Source organism: Schistocerca serialis, chromosome 2 (assembly GCF_023864345.2).
Source record: "Schistocerca serialis cubense isolate TAMUIC-IGC-003099 chromosome 2, iqSchSeri2.2, whole genome shotgun sequence".
Classification (NCBI taxonomy): domain Eukaryota; kingdom Metazoa; phylum Arthropoda; class Insecta; order Orthoptera; family Acrididae; genus Schistocerca; species Schistocerca serialis.
In genome coordinates, this window is record NC_064639.1 from 846,924,647 (window position 1) to 846,950,433 (window position 25,787).

General features: G+C 42.2%; 1 protein-coding gene across 4 annotated transcripts in view; it reads left to right on the forward strand.

Annotated features, from left to right (window-relative positions):
* The window catches only part of LOC126458124 (wiskott-Aldrich syndrome protein family member 3), a 270,241-nt gene that overhangs the window by 204,766 nt on the left and 39,688 nt on the right, over nt 1-25,787 (forward strand). For all 4 annotated transcript variants that reach the window (XM_050094956.1, XM_050094955.1, XM_050094957.1 and 1 more), the window contains 4 exons: nt 15,678-15,984; nt 21,534-21,687; nt 21,894-22,008; nt 23,697-23,840. In XM_050094956.1, the coding sequence (XP_049950913.1) occupies nt 15,711-15,984; nt 21,534-21,687; nt 21,894-22,008; nt 23,697-23,840 (687 nt within the window). In that variant the 5' untranslated portion in view covers nt 15,678-15,710. The remainder of the gene's footprint in view (nt 1-15,677; nt 15,985-21,533; nt 21,688-21,893; nt 22,009-23,696; nt 23,841-25,787) is intronic.

A 25,787-nucleotide genomic window follows, 5' to 3' on the forward strand; every position in this document is an offset into this window, starting at 1 on the left:
CGTTGGATCTTCTCCATCTCTTCTATCAACCCTACCTGGTACGGATCCCACACTGCTGAGCAGTATTCAAGCAGTGGGCGAACAAGCGTACTGTAACCTACTTCCTTTGTTTTCGGATTGCATTTCCTTAGGATTCTTCCAATGAATCTCAGTCTGGCATCTGCTTTACCGACGATCAACATCATATGATCATTCCATTTTAAATCACTCCTAATGCGTACTCCCAGATAATTTATGGTATTAACTGCTTCCAGTTGTTGACCTGCTATTTTGTAGCTAAATGATAAAGGATCTATCTTTCTGTGTATTCGCAGCACATTACACTTGTCTACATTGAGATTCAATTGCCATTCCCTGCACCATGCGTCAATTCGCTGCAGATCCTCCTGCATTTCAGTACAATTTTCCATTGTTACAACCTCTCGATACACCACAGCATCATCCGCAAAAAGCCTCAGTGAACTTCCGATGTCATCCACAAGGTCATTTATGTATATTGTGAATAACCTGGATTATTTTGGGAAGAGAATGAAAACCGAAATCATGATGGCTAGATAAGGTAAAAAATTATGAATACTCTTTATAAAAACAATTTTTTCTTCTTTTCAGCTCATACAATTTTGTTTGTTCAAGTAATTAACAAACTCTAGGGGTCACACAGTCCAGGGCTCGAAACCCTTACTGTTTTGTAAGGATGAGGGCCGAGAAACCTGTGTGACGTTGTCAGGCGCAGTAAAAAAATAAATATTTTTATTTCCCCGGATACAGCTTGTCGCCATGTCTTGCATGGTGGCTGGTAAGCCGGAATGGAATCTGATGAATCTAGATAGCCAGGCAGACTAAGGGCAGCCGGAGGTTGCTGCGTCAGCACAGAGTGCAGGCTGGTGACTTGCAGTGTGGCAGGTTGCCCATCCATCGGCTTGCAGGCGCCTCCCCTCGATTGGTCTGTCTGCTGCAAGATGCAGTAACCAAGGCATCTATACCTGTGTGTTTGGTTCTCACGCTATCCTGAGAGTACACAGTTCCTCTCAGCTCCTTATTCGTGTTGACCGCAATGTCGGATGTCGTGTTGAATGCTGATCCTGGCCTGCTGGTTTGATAGGCAGTGTGACCCGAAGAACGTAGAAGTTTCAGAGCAGTTGATGTTCTGAACCGGAATGGCGTTGATAGACTCGTGGATTACCCATCAGTAGTGGTTTCATTTCTACGTGTCAGTTCATAGTCATCCGTGGCTATAGATCGGCCACCATAACATTGGGCAGTAACAGTATGACCATTACTAACAATCTCGCACAGGACGTTACGATATAATAGAGAATAGAGTGCGAACGACATGATCGTCATCTGTCCTACCTATCGACTGACTCTAAACTAGCGGCATGGAGTATTTATGGCGTCGGTAGTGGCTTTGCTGTATGTCTTCATTTGTAATGACTGAATCGATCTCGACCGTTACGAGTCTCCAGCGATCACCAGTTTTGCTGTACTGGCATAATCAGTTTGTTTCAATGTCATAACTGCTTCGTCAAACCCCTAAGAGGTGTCGTTCCCTCCTCCACAGTGCTTCGTAGATAATGGTACTATAATAACGGAGGCAAGTTTACACTTTTCCGTTGAGCTCGCTCGCACTACACCGAAGTGTTGATGTCCCACTCTTGGTGACCGATTAACAATGTCGAAATACTTACGTTTGGCGGCTGGTTCGTGTTGATATTTCTGGGTGCTAGAGTAATGCGAGGCTGCAGGGATTTAGAAAATTTTTCTCTCTAATTTAGTGCATAACCAAACAAAAACAGCTTGTTAAACTTTCCTCAGTAAACTTGCTCATAAAGAGGGCGAAATGAGTGTAGCATAATAGATGCTTTCAGAATATATCCTGATTTTCATGGTGAAAGTTTTTAGTTTCTAGGGGGGGAACTACGTGTGAACACTGAGTATAATCGTACGATTTCTGCTAGAAATGGATGTTGTGTGGGACGGTAGTTTTGTGGATGGATCCTGCTTCTGTTATTTTCAGGTGACACTGTATGTGCTATTTTCCAGCCTAGGGGGTCCTACTTAAACGTTCCCGTCGTCTCTTCCTTGGAGCTCCCGCGGCGTGGCACGTAGTATGAATCGCGGCCACGGCCGGAATAACGCACTCCTTACGCTGTGCGGCTTGCAGGACAAATTACGCAAGATATTCCTCCGCATATTTACTCTGAAACGTTTTTGGGCGGACACAGGTTGATAAACATTGCTACCAGTCTAAATAAGAGTCGCCTAGCTCGCCCTGACCCACGAGACCGGTTCAAAAACGTCGCTGCTGTGCACCATTGCTAAGTGCCCCGTAGTGATCTAACTGCTTTCAGAATCACTCCCAGATCCAATCACTCGATTCACGATGAGAATTAACAGGCGATGGGAATGTTATTTGTAACTAAACGCATGGGACAATCCGTTACGAAAATTGTTAGGGAATTAAGTATTCCGAGAACACAGTGTCAAGTGTGTGCCGAGAATGCCAAATTTCAGGCATTACCTCTCATAAAGGACAACGCAGTGGGCGATGGCCTTCACTTAATGACCGAGACCAGTGGCGTTTGCGCTGAGTTGACAGTGGCAACAGACAAGCAACATTACGTGAAAGAAACGCAGAAATCAGTTTGGGACGTACGACGAACATATCCGTTAGAACAGTGCAGCGAAATTTGGCGTTAACGCGCTGTGGCAGCAGACGACCGACGCGAGTGCCTTTGGTGACAGCACGATGTCGCTGCTGCGTGTCTCGTGGGCTCGTGACCATATCGGTTGGACGCTGGACTGGAAAACCACGGTATAGTCGGATTGATAAGAGTTGATGGTAGGGTTAGAGTGTGGCGGAGAAGCCATGAAGCCGTAGACTAAGTTGTGGCCCTGTGCAAGTAGGTGATGGCTCCACAACAGTGTGGACTGTGTTCACATGGAATGGACCGAGTCCCCTGGTCCAACTGAAACGCTCATTGACTGAAAATGGTTATGTTCGGCTACTTGGAGACCATTTGCAGCCATTCGTGGACTTGATGTTCCCAAAGAATGATAGAACTCTCATGGATGGCCATGTGCCATGTCACCAGGCCACAACTGTCCGCGATAGGCTTGAACATTCTTTACAATTCGAGCGAATGATTTGGCCATCCAGATCATACGACATAAATTCCATCGAGCATGTATGGGACTTACTCGAGAGTTCAGTCCTAGCACAAAATCTTGAGCCGGCGACACTTCTGCAATTACGGATGGCTGTAGAGGCAGCCTGGCTCAGTATTTTTGTAGGGGACTTCCAGCGACTTTTTGAGTCCTTGCCACGCCGAGATGCTGCACTACGCCGGACAAAAGGTCAGACGCGATATTAGGAAGTATCCCATGACTTTCGTCACCTCAGTGTACTGATTCCAACTTGTGTCTAGCGACTTACGCCGATAATCATCACAACGACAAAACGGGTAACATTTCATAGTCGTGTCGACAGAAACAAAAGCAGTTTATCGGCTGCGATTAACTTTTGCCACGTCCGTCACTTTTATGAAACACAATCTCTTGGTAGTAGCTATCTGCTCGAGGCCCTGCTATGCAGCATCTTCTCACGGAGAAAGTGCGCGCTCGTCAAAACTGCAGCACTTACCTAGAAAATTGGAAGACTAAGCCTAATTCCATGCCCACGCGCGGGAACGTACTAAAGAGCTTTCCCTATTGGCAGACCTACTTCATTGATCATTGAGGATCATTTATTACTGACTATACACATTAAACACGCTTAAACACCACCTCCGCATCACAGGTCCTTTACTTGTGAGGGCTGCGATTTTGTGAACTTAGAGCAGGTTCACGAAATTGGTTTTAATATCCAGACCTTTCAACCAATTTGCTTCAGGGTCGTAATTCCATTGGCTATCTACTCCAAGAATTGCTTCCTGCAAGTGTTTTCCAAAATGTGTTTAAATTCTGAACGTAGAAGAAATTCGCAAAGTTACTTCCATTATTTGTCGACTGGGATTGCGCGTTTCATTGCCGTAGTTTGCTCTTGTGTTCTTCCTTGTGTTAACATTAGGTAAACAAGTCTTGTCTGTTGCGGACGTTGTAGAACACAGTAACTGTTGAAGTTATCAGATAAAGAATTGGCTGCAACCAGTTGATTTCAGAGACGTTTATTTTTCCATGCTGGCGTTTGAAGATGCCTACATCTCATTTTCGAAGGTCTGCATTATTTACTTGTCGTGAACATTGTTTCTTTACGAACGGCGTTGCAGGATTTTGCAGCGGAAATTGTTGACAGCTGTTGTAAAACGTCGTAAGTAAAGATACGAGGGGCGATGAACAAGTAGTGCAAACACTTTTTCTGAAAGCATGTTGGTTTTATTGAGGATTCCAATACACTGTATTATCCCCTACTATTTTGGCTACGAAACCCTATTTTTCAACGTAATCTCCGTTCAATGCGACAGCCTTCCGCTACATTACTGTGAGGGCCTGTATGCCCGCATGGTACCACTCTAATGGTCAACGTTGGAACAAACTTCTTGCTGCATCGATAATCTCCCCATCATCCACATACTGCTGCCCACAGAGTGCATCCTTCATTGGGCCAAACGGTTGAAAGTCGGAATGTGAGAGATCCAGGCTGTAGGATGAGGAAGAACAGTCTACATCTACATCTACATCGATACTCCGCAAGCCACCCAACGGTGTGTGGCGGAGGGCACTTTACGTGCCACTGTCATTACCTCCCTTTCCTGTTCCAGTCGCGTATGGTTCGCGGGAAGAACGACTGTCTGAAAGCCTCCGTGCGCGCTCTAATCTCTCTAATTTTACATTCGTGATCTCCTCGGGAGGTATAAGTAGGGGGAAGCAATATATTCGATACCTCATCCAGAAACGCACCCTCTCGAAACCTGGCGAGCAAGCTACACCGCGATGCAGAGCGCCTCTCTTGCAGAGTCTGCCACTTGAGTTTATTAAACATCTCCGTAACGCTATCACGGTTACCAAATAACCCGGTGACGAAACGCGCCGCTCTTCTTTGGATCTTCTCTATCTCCTCCGTCAACCCGACCTGGTACGGATCCCACACTGATGAGCAATACTCAAGTATAGGTCGAACGAGTGTTTTGTAAGCCACCTCCTTTGTTGATGGACTACATTTTCTAAGCACTCTCCCAATGAATCTCAACCTGGTACCCGCCTTACCAACAAAATGAAGTTTGGTGAGCTGTTCTCGGATGAGCAAATTTGTGTGAGGTGTTGCGTTGCCATGGAGAAGTTAGTTTGCATTTTTTGTGGCGACGAACACTCTGAAGTCGTTTATTCAATTTCTGGAGGGTAGCACAATACACATCAGGGTTGAGCGTTGCACTATGTGAGAGACCATGGAACATAATAACGCTTTCAGAATCATAGAAAACAGGCGCTTTGTCTTTACAGGTTTTTCCTTCGGAGGAGAGCTGCTGTGGCGCCACTCTACGGGTTGCCATTTTGTTTCTGGTTCGAAGTGAAGAATCCCTGTTTCATTACCTGTGCCGAAGTTTGACAAAAAATTGTCATCAGCCACGTAATTCCGCCCAAGTGGTCCTTCGTTGCTCTTTACGGTCTTCTGCTGCGCGGCGAGGAACTCAGGCAGCACGCACACACCTTGGAATACCCCAATTCTTGGAAGTGTGTGTTAGCACTACCAACAGAGACGTTCAGTTGATCAGCGAGGTGTCTGTCAGTGAGTGTGTTCTCACGTTCCAACATTGCAGGAGTCACAGCTGGGATGCGGCCGACCCGCACATGGGAGATCGGACATGCTTGCGACTCGCCGTTCTTTCGTTCACTGCCAGCTTAAATAGTATGTGAACTGCCCAGCGAGTCACCAGAGGTTGCCAACGCCTGCTTTAAGCCAACATAGTTCCGGCGACAGCCCATTTAGGATCACTGAAATCCTCTTATCCGCATACCGAAAATTGGCTCTGGCGTCCTCAGTAGCTAAGAAGATGAGCTCGCGGCGTCTCGAGGAATCGTACGGTACACTACCTTTTTCCAAGGTATCTGTGCTAAAATATGGTGGAAAATGGAACTAATTCACTTGCAGATTGTGATTTGATCTTGATAGGGACTCTGTCTAGTTTTAAGACAGCTCTGCAACACCACTGATATTGGCGTAAGTGAAGCTGTGTGGACGGATCTCGAGTCGTGCTCGGGTAGATTAGACAGAAGAAAATAAACGCAAAGATGATTTCTGGGTATATCTCACTACCCAGCATCACAACCCAATGAAAACCAAAAAATATACAGAAAAGTAGGCAGATTACTTCAAACGTTCGATTATGTAACAAAAATGTAACTCACTGAAATAGACTAGAAAGAAATGGAAAAATAAAGTAAATAAACGTTAATTTGGGAAGTTTTAAGAGATGTCCAAAAATCTGAAAGTTCATCACCAGTGGATATACATAAAAAGTTGATGACATTTTACACGCCCAAACCTCGATGAAATAAACAAAAATATATATTCCCACAATTATCCATACTTAAGACTCGAGTGTTATATGTTGCATTGTGCACAACAGTTCATACATCAATCATTTCGTTAAATAAAGTTTCGGAAAAAAAATCTTGATAGAGGTCTTGCCAGCGAAAGGCAGATGTCGTGGCCTCGAATCCCGGTCCGGCACACAGTTTTAATATGCCAGGAAATCTCACCACTAATACCGATTACTATGTAAGGCTCGAATGTAATTACGTTTCAGGCTGATGTAGTGGTATGAAACTGCGTTTGCAGAATTCAACACCAGAGACCGTACCAAACGCGCGCCTACTGAACTGTTGGCCTGTTGCACACGCTACGGTTTCCACCATACCTCAAAGCGCAGGCTTTTCGACAGTCCACGGTATTAAGTGAGGGATTTCACACGGTATGGCAAGTGACCGGAACACACAGCTGCAGCTATCCGACGACCGTATGCCGCCGTGCCTTGCAGCTGCAAGGGCAGCTAACCTACGGCGGTCTGTAGCGTCGCAGACATGTTTGAGGCGGTGGAAGTGTTCACACAACTTGGCGAAAGAGCTAAACTCTGCTACGCACAGCTTTTCATGCCAAGTTTTGTAAATGTTTCTTCAATCGACCGTGCATATCGTCGAAATCTATAATAGCTAGCAAATAACTTTAATTGTGGCTGTTACTCCTATCTTGGAACAAGAGCTGAAATTTCGAACGATTCTCATTTTTTCATTAATGGGATGAACCCTTTGGATTCTCTGACACTGTCGTCGACAGTGACTGCACGAAGCAAGTAAACGCCTGCGGTTCATCTTCGTTGTGCTCTCGGCTGCGACCGTCACCAACAAACAGAACGGCTGTGGAGAGAGAAGCCAACAGTTATTCCATAGCTGACGTGATAACGCAAATAACTAACGCTTTTGCATCGCATGCCCTTGCTCATGTAGACAGGTAAAAGTGTTATTCGAACTTTAAAAACTTTTTCTGTAATGTGTGGTCTGAAACGCACAGAACGATGAGTTACACACAGTCACACATTTTCAATAGAGCATTTGTGAATAAAGTGCACTAATAGTAAAATTTAACATAGTCTGTGATGGCAAAACTAAGACGTTATACTGTCACGTGTGAAAAGGAAAAAATCGTGTATTTTCAGCAAATACTAGTTTCAAAATAGCGAGAGAAACTTTACCGCGGGAAAAATCGTGCGAAAGGAAAAAATAGTTTCCTTGTTCTTGTGATAAGTATGTTTTTACAACAGTCGGTATCTAGCTACTGGATCCGTTACATAGCCGGAAAGTGTGAAAAGTCAGCAGCAAGAACGGCACAGGGCAGTTCGCCGTAGGGCAGAAATCTTAACGTGTGAAACTGGCCTAAGTGGGTGGCGGAATGCAGAGATGAAAAGCACTTGCGTGGGCTGAGGGGTCGGCCTGTGCCTCTGGGTAGTGCCAGCAAGCAGTGACGATGATGTCACGATGAGCGCTAAGCAGTACAGCCGCTGGAGCTGCGGCGCTGCTGCGTAAAAACACCGGAAATGGAAGCAGAAAAAGCGTCAATGCTCGCACTGTCTCTGCCCTGTGCGTGCTGCGGCGCATGGCTGATCACACTCCTAGTGCACTGGCACCCGTCGTCTGAACGATTTTTAAGACATCAACCCCCCCCCCTCTCTCTCTCTCTCTCTCTCTCTCTCTCTCTCTCTCTCTCTCTCTCTCTCTCTCTCTCCATCTCCACCACCCCGACATATACACAGTTAAATTCCTTAGTACACGAGGAAAAAAGCCCAGCACCAAGAAATAATTAACGTAGAGCATTTGAGGTTGAGAAGTATATTTGTCGAGGTCACAGCCTTCGATGATTAAAGTTGCAAGATTACAGGTTAATGTAAGCGCGAGAAAAGCCATTGTAAACGCAAAATGCTGGTACACTAATGACCGGTTTAACCGTCAGAATGTTGAATGCAAGCATGCAGACGTGCGTGCATTGTCACACATGTGCCGGGTGTCAGTGGGCTGGAGTTCCACGCCTGTAGCACATGGTCATTAGAGGGATGGCTAATGCTGGTTGTGGATGACGCTGGAGTTGTCATCCGATAACGTCCTATACATGCTTGATTGGAGACAGTTCTCGTGATCGAGCAGACCAAGGCACTCTGTAGAGCATATTGGGTTAAAACCGGTATTTGAGCGAGCTTTATCCTGTTAGAAAACATCCCCAGGAGTGCTGTTCATGAATGGTAGCATAACAGGTCGAATCATACTATTGACGTACAAATTTTGAATCAGGATGCGTGAGATAACCACGAGAGTGATACTGCTGTCAAATGAAATTGCTCCCCAGATCATAACACAAGGTTTAGGTCCTCTGTGTTTAGCACGCAGACAAGTTGGATGCAGGCCCTCAGTTGGCCGCCTCCTAACCAATATGTGGCTATTACTGACACCGAGTCAGAACCAGCTTACAGCAGAAACCACAACAGATCTCCACCCTGCCCTCCAATGAGCTCTCGCTTGACATCACAGACGTCGCAAATGACGGTGATTTGGGATAAGTAGAATGGACGCTACAGGGCGTCTGACTCGGATCTCTCCTTGAAGCAACAGATTTTTAAGCGCCACAGCCTTGCTCTGAACACGACGGTCTTCCTCTCGGTAGTGCTACGTGGCTTTACGGGGCTCGGTCTTCTCGCAACCGGACCTTCCCGTGACCACCGCTGCCACCAATCATGTGCAACGACTACATTCTTGCCAGATTATCGCGGAAGGAACGTTAAATTCTCTTAGCCCTGTTACACGACCTCGTTCAAACTCAGTAAGGTGCTGACAACGGCGTCTTCGTCGTCTTAAAGGCATTCTTGAGTAACATCAACTCACCACGTCCAATCTGGAAGGTAGCTAACGCTTACAACCATTACAGCGTATATTTAAAGCAGACCTGATTTGCATCTTTATAGTGGCGCTACTAGTGCTACTCTTCTGCGACTGAATCGAAATTTGAATAGACATCATGCTTCAGACGTAGAAATATGCCTACCAACTCTCGTGTATCTGGCACAACTCCTCCTTGATGTTGGAATTTTTTTACATCATTGTAAAAAATATCTCCCGCATTGAAGCTGTGTTAGCGAAATACTGCCGCCAGGAAATAAAGAACAACAAAACATAGAATCTTTCTTTTTTTTTCCTCCGAGAATTTCCTGAAAATAAGTTATTGGATTGCACGCTTAACGAATAACAATTAAGAAGAATGGGAACAGTGAGACTGCATAAAAAAGATATTTGAACATACCTCAAACACTATCAGGCACTCTCACGCTCATTGGACAAAGGAAGAAAGGAATGCAAAAACTTGAGTCAAGTAATTAAGATAGCATGTCCTTAGTCGTATGCGATACTCGAACAGTGAGGTGCATGAATTCGACAGCACCATAAATGACGATAAGAGTGACAACCACAACAGTGCTATGACTACAAACTTCATTGCAACTTTTACGTGTTTAAAAGCGTAAAGCAGCTTGCTATCTGAGCACCATTGTTGTATCCTAGAAATTTTATATAACTCGTGTACTCTCACCTTGGCAACGATCTCGTGGATTAAATAGAAGGCGTGCATTATTCTTTCTGCGCTCTGCTGATGTGCCAGTGAGACAGAATAGCCAGGAGATGACCTTTCTTTGTGTGTGTGTGTGTGTGTGTGTGTGTGTGTGTGTGTGTGTGTGTGTGTTCGTTCACGCTCATTGTGAGTCTCTCCTCGTTAACGGCTTCTGAAAGCCTTCTGAGTAGTGCTACTGTGCGATCGTCAGAACCTCTTACAAGCGTCTTACTACTCTGTTGCTGCGGAGCATGAAGCGCACGATTAGATTCACACACGCCTAGTATGGAGTTTTGAGAACACTGGTCAGCTGAGGTCTTTAAATAAGAATAGACCTATCCGGCAATGTCGGGAGCCTTACTTCGTTGAATTTACAGAAAACAGAGATGATGCAGAGAAGAGCTGTGTTAATATGTCGCTGAGCGTGTTTGCTCAGCTCGAATGTCACATAAACTTTACGACTGTTTAGGAAAGCAGTTATGCGTGACAGAGAGAATTCAGACGGCGCGCAGTCCAAGATGACGCAAGAAACTTTGTACCCTCGGGTAATTCCAATGATTGTGAAGTTAGTGAAACGCGAACTATGCGGAAAGGTACTTCCTGTAATCAGTCTGCGAATGGAGTAGCCAGAGGAGAAAGTAGAGGCCCCCTATGTACCTACGGCCACGCAACGTACAGATTTATAAGACAAAGCTATACGGAACGCCTATCATTTATTCTACGCCCCGTATGTGGCTGGACAAAAAAATGCTACATATTTTCCGTAACTTGTCTACTGAAGACAGAAGCAATATACCATTTTGACATCTTTGGTAAACCTTACATTACGCCTTGTCAGCAAACCTGCAACAAGCGAAATGAACTCCTTTCTTCGTGTTATACGTTAGACCAGCCAATCTTTGGCCATTTGTCGCACAGGAAATGTATGTCGCGGTAAAGCAGACTCTGCTTAGTCATTCGTGAAGCTGTGGAGTGTCTTAACGCTGATCTCTCATCCATCCTTCACCTTTTAGACAGTTTTCTCTCTGCTGGTGTTACTTTCAGTGAGATGTCCGTCGAGTAATGGCAGCCGATTCTCCCTCAGGAGGGGAAACCAGAGAAGACAGTGATGTTGGACACTGGGTCTGGAGCGAAGTCGACGTTCTAACTCATCCCAAAAGCGTTCCATTGGGTTCAGATGGGGCTCTAGGCCGACCATTTAATTTCAGGAATGTTATTATCCACCAACACATCGCCTCACATGTTGTGCTTTACTACAAACTTCGTGCAACACTTGCTACATAAATGTGTGGCTAATGAGGAGCTGCTCGACTATTATATCCCAATTTTTTAACTCCTTACGCACAGTCATTCTGCTAGCTGGACTGCTGGTGGCACTTTGGATGTCAAGAGTTATTCCTGATTTCATCCGTTTTTTCTTTTTTCCCCACAAATACCCTCCGCAATGCTTGACGGTCCCTGTCCGTCAGTACATGAGGTCTGCCAGGTCTTGGTTTGGCTGCGGTTGTACCTTCACATTACCACATGACTTCATCACCAGTCAACTTGAGCAGTTTTAGAAGGGTTGAAATGTCCCCCGGACTTGTCACTCACTTGACACCCAGTGAATAGCCCACGTGTTCAAAGTTACTAAGCTCTCCTAATCGATGCATTCTGCTGTTAACTGCCTGTCTATTGACAACACAGTGCTCGCAGCCTCCTTTTAAACTGGTGGGTTCGCATCTTGGGGTATGTAGTGGTCAGTTCCACATTACATTAGGGTGTCTGGACACTGTCGACCACAGTTCGTTTGTAGATTAGTCCTGATAGCGTCTCGCTTTAAGGACTCTGGTTTCGGTGGAAAAAACTTTAACACCTTTTAACAGGTACTGTTTCAAACACTCATCCTATCCAGCTCCTGGCAACGCTACTAACATGACGCGTGCTAGTAGTCGATAATAGTGCCTATCTAAGGAGAGTGCTAGGCTTACTCCTATACTATCATGTGGGGATCTGTGCGAGTCTCAAGTCACAGAAGCTCATGAAGCTTAGGATATATCATAGAGTTGACAGTTCAGTGCTACCTGGGCACGCAGGAAAAACCACTTGTGGCCATATATATCACATACTTAATTGTAGGAGCTATTGCAGTTCGCGCCAATTACCTCATCTTACGGCGCTCGTAGCATTAGAGTAGCTTACCTCAGTGAGCACGCAACTGCATCATTAGTAGGCTCGATGTGCCTGAGAGTCTGACTCACGTCCCTCACATCATTCTGTGAATATTTATATGCTGAGGAGCTCTGCGTCAACACAGTGAAGTATGGATCCGAGGGTCAAAGATTTAGGAGGGCAGCCTAGAGATGTACGACGTAGCACGACGGTAATGCAGACTTCGATACGAATGGAAAAATGGACGAAAGTCAGCCGCTGTTATGACATAATTGTTCTAAAATTCCAACGTTTTTCTTTATTTGTCGTGTGCTGATTATTCAAGATGGCGGCACAAGTCGCCGACTCTCCAACATGTGCAATAAAAATTGGAGGACCGTGGAAGTCATAGCCTTAGTCTCCAAATTTCTGTGACGCTATGAAATTGACTATCAGATTGCTGTTTTCAGCAGTACCTCAGCATAATTTCAACAGAGAGCGACGATAGACATCACCGGTTGTTGGCCATATGACCTTGATTAGTACTGCAGAAATTCCACTGAAAGCCGGCACGTCGCTAAACTGCCATGCAGAAGTAAACAGCACATATTCAATTAATGCAATTTGTCGTAATTCATTGGTCATACAGTGTACAGTTTCATAATTATTGCAGCCGTCATTATTGCGATGTGGTTGTGAGAGTGGTAGTGTAGAAAAATATTTTAATTTATTGTAAAGGAAAGTGGCGCACAATTTTTATCTAAAACTAAACATTCTACTTTTTATTTACAATTATTTCACACTGAAAAGTTTTCACCTACATCATTCCTACAGTGCACGAATTCTTACATTCCCAGAATACGTAGACAGACCATTGAACGAGACTCGGCAACAGCAATTGAGTCCTATGTGGACCAGCGCAAGTGGACTTAAAGATTCGGATGCAAACCTTAGAATGTCGTTAGACAGTCTGTGGTTAGCTTTCGTTCCACGACGTGCTTGATAATATTTCTGTTTTAACAATGGTTAATAGACTAAGACATCTGAATACTCCTCTTTGCACAGTAGCTTATTACTGACGCTTGAACAGATTGAGTTAAATAAGTATTGTTATAACGATACTCAGCGTTACCAACCTCCTGCGCCTAAATTGGCGAACGTTTTTTCGGTGGACAACTACAGAAACTAAAAAGTCCTGATGAGAGTGTTGGAGTCATTTTAAAGATGGATAAGTACAGAGGTCAAAAGAATGAGATATCGGTGCGAGTTAAGTGATCATTGATTGGCTGGATTGGTCGGAATGCGTCGCTTCAATTAAGAGTGCGAAACTATGGGAAACGGTGTGTTAGAAGCCCGAATAGAAGCTTAAGCAGTCCGCAGTTTCAATTTCCAGTTTAGTTAAGTAGGGAATACTTTGTAATACGTCACGCACGCAATAGTAGTGATTAAATTGAAACGAAGCTGTAAATCTGTAAAAAGTGTCTACAACTTAAAGTATCGTAAGTGTGGCTCACTAGCTAAAGTGGATAAGAAGTGTCGTACTACAAATCCAAAGGCTCGGAGTTGACTCTTAAGTCCGTCTGAGGATTTTTGTCATTAACCACTTCTTTTAATACCTGACAGTGGTTTGTTCATGTGAAGAATACTATGAGGGTTAACCAGAAAGTAAAGAACGTTTTGGCATAACTAAATAAAAACAGAAGATATAACACACAACTTCATTTACAGAGTAACAGTATGTTAGACATTCTTTTAAATTAAGCCGCCATAGCCGTCAAGGCACTTACTGTAACGTGGGACCAATTTTTCAGTTCCCATGTTGTGCTCCTCAACCGCCAAAGATCTGAGTCACTTCTTCCCTGAGAAGTGGCGACTTCCCAGTGTGGATCCGTCTGGACTCGGACGGTGGTTGACAGGAGACCACGAAGATGGAAGATTCAAAGGGCAAACTGGTTGCTGTACAGTCGACAGACTGTCATTCCTTGATGTCTTAGCAGATGCCCTGTCATCGCGTCCCTTCTTCTTGTTCGTGTTTTTCGCATATTCCTTCCCTTTCCTCTCCGTTTCTGTGCTGAACCACCTCATTCCTTACCTTATCACTCCACCTAATTTTCAAAATTTTTCTGTAACACCACATCTCAAACGCTTCGTTTCTCTTCTGTTTTTCCCACAGTCAATGTTTCACTACCATACCGTGCTGTGCTCCAAACATATATGTTCAGAAATTTCTTCCTCAAATTAAGGCCTATGTTAGATACTAGTAGGCTTCTCTTGGTCTTCCTCGCATATTCAGCCACTGTGGACATACTTTGTACAGTACGACAATTTGTGACAGTAAAATTGAGACACATACATCACCTATGCTTAAATATTTCATATAAATGCGTTCTATTGGTTGTATTTCCCACAGTAGACCAGAAATAGCTTCATTACTCACTTCGCAACAGTAGACGAATTGACAGCACAACACAGTTGCAATTACACTGCTATTGGGCCTACACTGCATTATTATTATTATTATTATTATTATTATTGTTATTGTTATTGTTATTGTCGTCGTCGTCGCCGCAACACAAAGCTTGGCAGCCTGAAGTCCACAAACTTCAGACAGATAAGTAAGCAGTCCTACTATGTAGTGATTTACAAACAGTAGGCCGAAGTACAGTTTTCAGAATTTGTCAGATTGATTTTAAAGAGAAGTGCGTGGTTGGTTGAAGCAAGGCGGAGTGGTGACTAAGAAACATGTTTTGTGATAAAAGTCTACCCTCAATGAGGATAGTGAGCTTTTTTTTCTGGGAAGAATTGCGGGTATCACTCGCGATGTTCTGAAAATTGCTTCATCATTCTATAAATGAGATTGTTAGAAATAAGCAGTACCAGTTGTCCCATTCACTCGTAAGTTCATTGTTTAATAACACTAAATATCGTTTATCTTTAGTCATTTTAAAAATTTAAGTGTTCAGAGAAACTTTTTCATTCTGAAGTTTATTTAGACTCTAATGTTGATGAAGGGTTAGGAGGCGTGTTAGTAGCTAATATCTCATAGAGCTCGGGGGCAATGATCTCAGAAGAGTTGGGAACCACTGATGTTGAGGATATGCACTAGAGTTTCCAGAGCCATTTTTCGTTTACTCTGAAAACAGTTCCATCATTCTCCGCGAAAACTAAAGGAAATTGCCTTCCCACTCCTTCCCTCCCTGCTCAGACCCTCGCACACAGTGGACACGTACTGATGTGCCACGTGCGTCATGTACTTAAGAGTTCTCTCACCACGATTTACTGCGCACGGTGATGGAGTGTCGTATTCGTAGATTTTGAAGGTCCTTCAACTTCTGGTGATGCATGTGTTATGGTGCTCTCGGCGCGATGCGGTGCCATGTGAGGTGGTTTGCCACACTAGTTGTGTAGTGTGTAGTTTTGGAGAGTGTGTGGCGGTAGTGAATGTGGCGGTTTGCGCCCGCAGGTGGCGGCGGCGTGGTGAGGGCGAGGGCGCGGGATGCCGCTGCCGAAGCGCGTGGTGGAGCCGGTGCTGGTGTCGCGCGGCACCATCCCCGAGGACTTCCCGCTGCCCTCGGAGCTCGAGGCGGCCACCAACGGCACGCTCGCCAACCTGGTGCGCCAGCTGTCCAGCCTCAGCCGGCACGCGGAAGACATCTTCGGGGAGCTCGCGCGCGACGCCCACGGCATCGCGGCGCGCTGCGCCAGCCTCCAGGCGCGCATCGACCGCCTCGCCGTCAAGGTCACGCAGCTCGACTCCAACGTCGAGGAGGGTGAGTCGCCGCTGGAGCAGAGCGCGTCGTACAGTCTGCCGCCACAGACCCCTTCCCTGTTGGCCGAGAGATTAAACTTTTACCGTATTGGGTCAATATTTGTGCAGTTTACTTTTTCGTACAACTTTTAATATTTTACAGAGAAGCTCTGGACATACAGGGCTATTTTAAATGGTTGATGAGGTTTCAGATAAATTGTAATCCACTGTGCAATTGATGTAGTTAAACAAATAGTGTTGAATAATCAGTTTGTGAAAATATAATGTAATTTGATCATTCACTACTGCTTTTGATGCACAGTGGAATGTCAACAGCATCACCCTTTACATAAACAACTTCTACCCATAAAGTCAGCTTACCATGTGCGAGTAGAAGTGTCGGAAGGAGGATCCTTGACATATTGTTCAAAAGTGCTTTTTTATTCCAGTCTCTGATCACAAATGAATTCTTTAGACAATGACCAGTTTCAGTCTGTAATGACCATCTTCAGATCTAAAATATATAAGTATATTCTTCTAGTGAGCAGTGTGTCTTTTAACATAAAACAGCAGTATGTATCACAATATACTGTCATACACCAGGGAAATGTACAGATAAAATATGGTATAACATACCTTTTTTACACCATGTCCTACAGTGACATGGCCATAATGTAATCAGCATAGCATCGTCACATAGATTTAAAATATGGTGTAGAATAGGTCACATCGTCCACATAGTGATTATTGCCAGCTAGCTACTGAGGTACAGTAGCTTCCAGAAACCTGTTTGCCTACACCCTCCCTAGATGTCGCTACTGTGGAATTGTTTATATGTAGTCATCATTTACGCAAAAACATAATCTGATAAAAGCATATTAGATAAAATGCATGTAGCAGACTTATTAAAATTGATAACTATCATAGAAACCAATGGTGAGTCTCCAACCATCTAGATTTAGGTTTTCCGTGATTTCCCTAAATCGTTTCAGGCAAATGCCGGGATGGTTCCCTTGAAAGGGCACGGCCGATTTTCTTCCCAATCCTTCCCTAACCCGAGCTTGTGCTCCGTCTCTAATGACCTTGTTGTCGTCGGGATGTTAAACACTAACCACCTACCTACCTACCTACCAATGGTGATACATTAAAAGATGTATGCAGTTACCCATGTAAGATTATTAAAAGAAAATATATGAAGAGTATAGGTCCGACACTTATTTTTTATGGTGAATTTATGGTCAACAATTAATATAGCGTAATACATTGCCTGTGGCAACCTATAAATTATTTATGAAAGATAAAATGTCTCTATGACAGCTGAAAAAGAGACAGATCAATGAACAGTGCCCTCTGTTCAAAAGTGACACTGGACCATAGTAACGACGAGTTGAGAGCACAAATGCTCTCTTCTGACCAGTGGTTGCCATTTTGTAAATACTGTTGTAATTGCCATCTGATGGTATCTGAGGCAACTACAGTTAATGCAGAGTAAAGCTTAGAAAGTTTATCTATCCATTGCTGCAAAAGTAATAATTGTAGATTTTTCACTGCCTCAAAACAAAAGCACTAAACTCTGACAGTCGTTTAGAATAACCCTGTATTTGCTTCATTGACAGAGTTGTGTGCATGTGTGATGTGTGCTAATTACTCCCTTGGTCTTCCCTGCATAAAAAGTGAACTTAACACTAAATCATCCTCAAAATTTTGTCTAGACAGTGCTTTGGAAATGTTCAAGAACAGCACTGTCACAGCCATTTTCTTCACTATGATAATTATTTTTCATCTGTACTGATAACTGTGAACTCATCAGCTTTATTATAATACCATTTCCCAAAAAGAGTATCTCCATAGTATCTATGTAATAATTGAGAAACATAGCAAAAATGTGGGACAGATATTGGCAATGAATGTTCTGCTGTGTAACTATCATTTGGAGCCATTAGCTTAGGACTTGCATACATGCTGTTGATATGACCGTGTGTTGTCTGTGTGATATCAAATCACTATTATTGTGATGCTCCGTCATAACCTGGGTGTCATGAGGTTTTTCTCATAAACACAAGTGCTGTTGTACTGTTCTTATCGACCAAATAATGATCGGCACACATTGAAACCCGTTGTCATAACAGGTTTTACATATGATGTGGTAGTCTTAAAATGGGTGACTGAAATTCGAGAGTAGGAAAAGGGAGAGAAGGAAACATGGTAGGTGAATATGGGTTGGAGATAAGAAATGAAAGAGGAAGCCGCCTGGTAGAATTTTGCGCAGAGCATAACTTAATCATAGCTAATACTTGGTTCAAGAATCATGAAAGAAGGTTGTATACATGGAAGAACCCTGGCGATACTAAAAGGTATCGGATAGATTATATAATGGTAAGACAGAACCAGATTTTAAATTGTAACACATTTCCAGGAGCAGATGTATACTCTGACCACAATCTGTTGGTTATGAACTGTAGATTAAAACTGAAGAAACTGCAAAAAGGTGGGAATTTAAGGAGATGGGACGTTGATAAACTGAAAGAACCAGAGGTTGTACAGTGTTTCAGGGAGAGCATAAGGGAAGAATCGACAGGAATGGGGGAAAGAAATACAGTAGAAGAAGAATGGGTAGCTTTGAGGGATGAAATAGTGAAGGGAGCAGAGGATCAAATAGGTAAAAAGATGAGGGCTAATAGAAACCCTTAGGTAACAGAAGAAATATTGAATTTAATTGATGAAAGGAGAAAATATAAAAATGCAGTAAATGGAGCAGGCTAAAAGGAATACAAACGTCTCAAAAATGAGATCGACAGGAAGTGCAAAATGGCTAAGCAGGGATGGCTAGAGGACAAATGTAAGGATGTAGAGGCTTATCTCACTAGGGGTAAGATAGATACTGCCTACAGGAAAATTAGAGAGACCTTTGGGGAAAAGAGAACCCCTTGTATGAATATCAAGCGCTCAGATGGAAAACCAGTTCTAAGCAAAGAAGGGAAAGCAGAAAGGTAGAAGGAGTATATACAGGGTCTATACAAGGGCGATGTACTTGAGGACAATATTATGGAAATGGAAGAGGATGTAGATGAAGATGAAATGGGAGATGTGATACTGCGTGAAGAGTTTGACAGAGCACTGAAAGACCTAAGCCGAAACAAGGCCCCCGGAGTAGACAACATTCCATTAGAACTACTGACAGCCTTGGGAGAGCCAGTCCTGACAAAACTCTACCATCTGGTGAGCAATATGTATGAGACAGGCGAAATACCCTCAGACTTCAAGAAGAATATAATAATTCCAATTCCAAAGAAAGCAGGTGCCAACAGATGTGAAAATTACCGAACAATCAGTTTAATAAGTCACAGCTGCAAAATACTAACGCGAATTCTTTACAGACTGGAAAAACTGGTAGAAGCTGACCTCAGGGAAGATCAGTATGGATTCCGTAGAAATGTTGGAAAACGTCAGGCAATACTGACTCTATGACTTATCTTAGAAGAAAGATTAAGGAAAGGCAAACCTACGTTTCTAGCATTTGTGGACTTAGAGAAAGCTTTTGACAATGTTGATTGGAATACTCTCTTTTAAATTCTAAAGGTGGCAGGGGTAAAATACAGGGAGCGAAAGGCTATTTACAATTTGTACAGAAACCAGATGGCAGTTATAAGAGTCGAGGGACATGAAAGGGAAGCAGTGGTTGGGAAAGGAGTGAGACAGGGTTGTAGCCTGTCCCCGGTGTTATTCAATCTGTATATCGAGCAAGCAATAAAGGAAACAAGAGAAAAGTTCGGAGTAGGTATTAAAATCCATGGAGAAGAAATAAAAACGTTGAGGTTCGCCGATGACATTGTAATTCTATCAGAGACAGCTAAGGACCTGGAAGAGCAGCTGAACGGAATGGACAGTGTCTTGAAAGGAAGATACAAGATGAAAATCAACAAAAGCAAAACGAGGATAATGGAATGTAGTCGAATTAAGTCGGGTGATGCTGATGGAATTAGATTAGGAAATGAAACACTTAAAGTAGTAAAGGAGTTTTGCTATTTGGGAAGCAAAATAACTTACGAGGTCGAAGCAGAGAGGATATAAAATCTAGACTGGCAATGGCAAGAAAAGCATTTCTGAAGAAGAGAAATTTGTTAACATAGAGTGTAGATTTAAGTGTCAGGAAGTCGTTTCTGAAAGTATTTGTTTGGAGTGTAGCCATGTATGGAAGTGAAACATGGACGATAAATAGTTTGGACAGGAAGAGAATAGAAGCTTTTGAAATGTGGTGCTACAGAAGAATGCTGAAGATTAGATGGGTAGATCACATAACTAATGAGGAGGTACTGAATAGAATTGGGGAGAAGAGGAGCTTGTGGCACAACTTGACTAGAAGAAGGGATTGGTAGGTAGGGCATATTCTGAGGCATCAAGGGGATCACCAATTTAGTATTGGAGGGCAGTGTGGAGGGTAAAAATTGTAGAGGGAGACCAAGAGATGAATACACTAAACAGATTCAGAAGGATGTAGGTTGCAGTAGGCACTGGGAGATGAAGCAGCTTGCACAGGACAGAGTAGCATGGGGAGCTGCATCAAACAAGTCTCTGGGCTGAAGACCACAACAACACATCCATTATCACACATTCACCAATTATACCACAATGACCGAACTAAAGTTATGCATCAGCTAAGATATTTTTAATTACGGTTGCCCCAGATGGCCAGAAAACAAAATTGTGTTTTGCTAAAGACAGACCCCACCCAAAAATATATTATTATTCAACTATGGGCCCAATAGGTACAATCCATTAATGTCGCTTTTGATAGTTGGCGTTCCTTTGTGTTCAAATTTGTTTCATCCTTTCAGAATGATCTCTTTCTTTCATCAGACCATGATGTTCCAGTCCGTTTTCCAAATTCTCTCTGACCAACTTTCCAATCAAATATTTTTGCCTGAATGTTTTTCTATCTGTAACATCTGCCCGAGTTACACTGGCTACTCTAAGATCCTACTTAATCGCTGCAATTCATTTCATTGGCTCAGTTTCGGCCTTACTTTTTTTTTTTTTTTTTTTTTTATTTAGACTTCTATTATTAGTTATTCTTATGTTATATGTATAACTAAATATCAAAATTTCATGAAAATCTGAGATGAAGGATTAAGAGTACTAGAATTATTGGGTGATTTGACATGGAATGACCTCCTTGTCATTTGTTTTGCATGTTGGTATTCCAGTTGATATGGGGTTATTTATTGATTTCATTTTTTTATTTGTAGCTCATTGCTGCTATTAGAGTTCACATATTGTCATTTGGAGATAGTGAGCGGAACTGTGTAGTAGTAGTAGTAGTAGTAGTAGTAGTAGTAGTAGTAGTAAATTATGTATGCTGCAGCAGTTTTAGCACATAGACTTATCGTGATTACCAAGATGAAGTATTCATTTGTGTGGGGGTTTAAAGCTTTCACAGTGTGGTTGGTTTATGCTGATTTCAGTTAGGTACTGCAATGTATTCAGGAACGTTCACCAGTTATGCAATGTATTAATTTGATTTATTCTGACTGAGATATTAATATGTCTCTTATGTTAAATTTTTTGTTACAGTTTCGTTGCAAGACACACATTTGAGAAAAGCCTTCAAAAGTTCTGTAGTGTTTGACCAGCAAGTGGTCTCTAGGGATACAATGCCCACTGCAATGATGGAAATGTACCAGCAATGCGACAAGCCGCCACCTTTAGACAAACTGAACCAATACAGGTATTTAGGGAAATATTCAGTTAATTTGATGTAATTAATTAAGCAATGTATTTTCACTGGATGGAGAAAAAAAGGAAGGTTAATTATTCAGCAGTGTGTGCAGTGTTTCTAACCCTGACTGTGTTTTGTTTCAAAATGATTTTTAACATTAATTTCATTAACAGTTTTATGCAAATACTTTCTAATTGATTGCCTTATTCCTACAGGGAGGACGGAAAAGATGGACTGAAATTCTACACAGATGCAAACTACTTCTTTGATTTGTGGCGACAGGAAATGCTGAAAGACACTGAACGTGTTATGCATGACCGTGGAAAAAAGGTGAAACCTTTTATTATTTTAGATTTGAAAGTTGCCCATAATGAAACAGTATTTGCGTAACTATATTGTAATGAGTAACTGTACGTTTATTGGACTACTTGGTACTGGAAGTTTCAAACTACACAAAAATACAGTTTTTATAACAGTACCAGTGTTTTCAGTATTTATACTTGCATTTTAACTTGATAGGTTTTTCACCATTCTGGCTTAATAGTAAATACATATGATTAATTTTGTGAAATGAGCAGTGCCATGTGTGCACATACCTAATAATAATAATAATAATAATAATAATAATAATAATAATAATAAAAGCAGAAGCGTATCTAATAAACACTAGTGAATAATTTTCTCACTTTTTTTGGCAGTTTGAGCTGTTGCTAGCAAACATGATGTGCGAGGCAAGTGCAATGTGTCTCCCTTTTACGTGAGTGAGTGCTGCATGCAAAATTGGAGTTTGCGTGCACTTAACATTGTGGTTTTTGTGTGAATAAGTTTATACAGGGTGGTCAGAAACAGTCTTGAGAACTTGTAAGGATGTTGCAGGGTAGGTTGTGCTGAGAAATAATTATTTAGGAAAAAACTTAATACATTACACCATTTCAGAGTTAATTAACATAGAAGATAGTCAGGCCATTGTATGTTTAAATTTAAGCAGGCTTCCAGGCACAATTAGTGCGAGCTGCTCTCATAGCATTGATGATAGCGCATGAGGCTGCTCAGTATTTGGCTCAGGTTCGGTCCTTGCTACTGTCCCATGTCCAGGTTTTGTATTACTCTTTAGTCTCATTTCCTAAAACTAAATGAGTAACATGTTCGGCGACACTCCCACTTCGGCAGGCCTCTTGAGCTTGTGCACGCAGTGATCTGATTGGCTAACTTCAGTTGAAATTAACTCTGAAACAGTGCTCCATATCAAATGTTTTTCTTAATAATTATTTCTCAGCAGAACCCTGCTTGCAATATCCTTAAAAAAAATTTCAGACTGTTTCTGACTGCCCTGTATAAATTGTATAAAGGCAATTAAAGAGAATGTGTGCTTTAATGTAAAAGTCATATAAATTAAACAGAGTGATTTTATGAGAGTGAAATTAACAGTTTGTGTGGTAATCCAACTGAACTTTAAATTATTACATTTTTGTCTCCCATGCATTATTTATTTATTTGCCAAGTTGGATTTTTCATCTAATTTATGTACATTGAAAGAGATATCAGAACAAAAAAATATACTATTTGTTTTAGAGACTTTTTAAGAAATAATACATATACCAGACAGACTAGTTAAGGTTGAAAGATATACCCTCTTCTTCCACATTTCCTTTGACATATGATCCTGCTAAAATAAACAAGCATGGTTTTTTCCCCAACCCAGAGGACAGCAGTTGTGCTGAGAATTAGATTCAGACTGCATTTGTTAAGTTTTTAGTTTTCTACATAAGATTTTAATCTGGTATGTTTATCTCTTCGTTATTATTCTTCCATTCCATATTGTTTTATACTCAGCAAAACTAGAAGTCAAACATTCGTGTGTTATTTAGCTTGTTGTTTAAACATATGTTCTACATCTGTATCTTAAATGTACATTATTTTCATGACAATTAAAAGACTCGTGAAACGAAGACTAAACTTAACCCCTATTGCAATTTTTGTGTCTGTGTTAACTAACTGGATGTTTTCTCACCTTTTAGCCTCACAGACCACGTGCAGAAGGTGGGGGTGGCAGACACAAGAAGAGGGTCCGCCAGCCCCACAACACAAGGGAGCGCCAGCTAATGATTGCTGTAGGCCATGGGGAATACATCATGCCGCAGACAATCTACCGGTCACCTCAGGTACTACATCAGTCCTTTCTGTGGGTTTGGTGTTCGTAATAATCCAGTTGGCATATTGTATGGAAGAGAATGGGATCTTTAGTGAAGACTTGTGCACACTGTGAAATGAAAGACTTGATATAGCAATGTGGTAAAGGAAAAAACGATTTTCCTTAGACATGCATCCAGAAAGTAAGTTTTCCACTTGTCCTACAGCTAGCAAACTGTGTGTTGCAGAGACACAGCTTATAAGTGACACAGTAATAATGCGGCATGGCACATGTGCTTATGGAACATCCCGACACCTCAAGTAGCTTCGTAGCAGTAGTTAAAAATGGAGCTCATGACGTGTGTGGAATGCGATTGGCGATAAAGATTTTGAATGTGCAGAACATAGTGCCAGTGGAAATTAATCATCAGCTGTACTGGTCTCAGCTGTACTGGTCTGTGAGCCTAACTTTATGAGCAAGCTGATGGTGTATCAGTGGTGCTCACTTCGCAGCAAGTAGCCAAAATGTTCACGATAAGGAGACCAGCGGGAGGCCATCCATCGTTACAGGTGACCTTGTAGAGCTTGTGCAGTAAGGTAGCTGTGAGGTGTTTGATCATCCACCTTAAAGCTCTCAGATTGGATGGATGGAGCCTCTGTCCTTCTGAATACAAAGCCACTCTGTTTAAAACAGTGAAACCTCATTGTTGATCCCTAGTTTACAATATTGTTTTGGAAATACATTTGTCCACAGAGTTGCTTTTCGTGACTAGGTACAAATTTTAAAACATTATTTTTATTTGCAGGCTTTGTTACATTTTGACTTTGCATATTACGGATGAAAAAGTAGTGTGTCCAGTAGAGGCATTATGACCTATGACAGTCATAGGGAGTTTAGCAGAGATTCCATAATCACACTAGGCATGTCTCTTTCCTTGTCCTTGTATAAAAGAGTGAGAGATGTTTTGAATTAAAAAGTCTTCCATTCAAAGAATTACAGATATGAAGGAAGAAAGGAAAGAGTGAATTTCAGCTATTTGTCACACAAGGAAAATGTTTGGAACTAATCAGATCATTGGATTGGTATGTTGACTTGGAATCTACAAAATGTAGAATCCTTATGTGATATGGGAGAATTGCAACAAGTTGAGGAAAAAGAAAACTAGTTTGTACTGACGAAGCATTGGAAAAGTGAAGGGATAAAGTCCCAATTAAGTGGAGAGGTATATCCCTCAAGTATGACAATCTTTACAAGGCCTCATTTGTGTAGTACCAACTTAACAAAATTCATTATTTCCTTTTGAAATCATCCTACCCCTCCCACTTCCTGTTGTTACTGCCTCTTTTAGTGTATAACATAGTCATCTACAACACTTTATAATTTTTGTAAAGTGTTCTCATTTCTCTTTCTTTTTCTCCTTCAAATTTCCCCCCTCTTTCCTATTCTGACCTCTTAAAGTGATTGTCAAATCCCATGCTTGACTGGCATTTCATTGTTTATTTGAATATTGTCTTATTCTACCTGCACAGTTATTTTACTGCCCAAGCTTTAAAAAAATTACACTTCGCCATACTCTACTTCTGTTTTTGTCTTCGACGAGTAAAACAAATAATATTAAAGTATTTGTTAACAGGATCAGAAAAATCTGCTGGTATCAGTTTTTAATACAACAGTTGACCAAAAATTTTTCATTCAGAGGCTGTGCAGTCTATAATTCGCACGTCATTCGGGCAAAATCACCGTGAGCATTGAGGCAATCGTCCCACTGAAACACCAGATTGGTAAAACACTGTGTCATGCTGTATAAGAGGTGCCTGATGCACAGCCTCATTCAACAGAAATTGTCAACATTTTGAGGCAATTTTAAGGGATCGAAGGTCTAATGATCACATGGGGGAGAGATTAGAACTGTAGGGGCAGGTGGTAGTGTCTCTCCTGCTTGAATTGGTCCGCAATGGGTACGGCTGGCCTCTCAGAT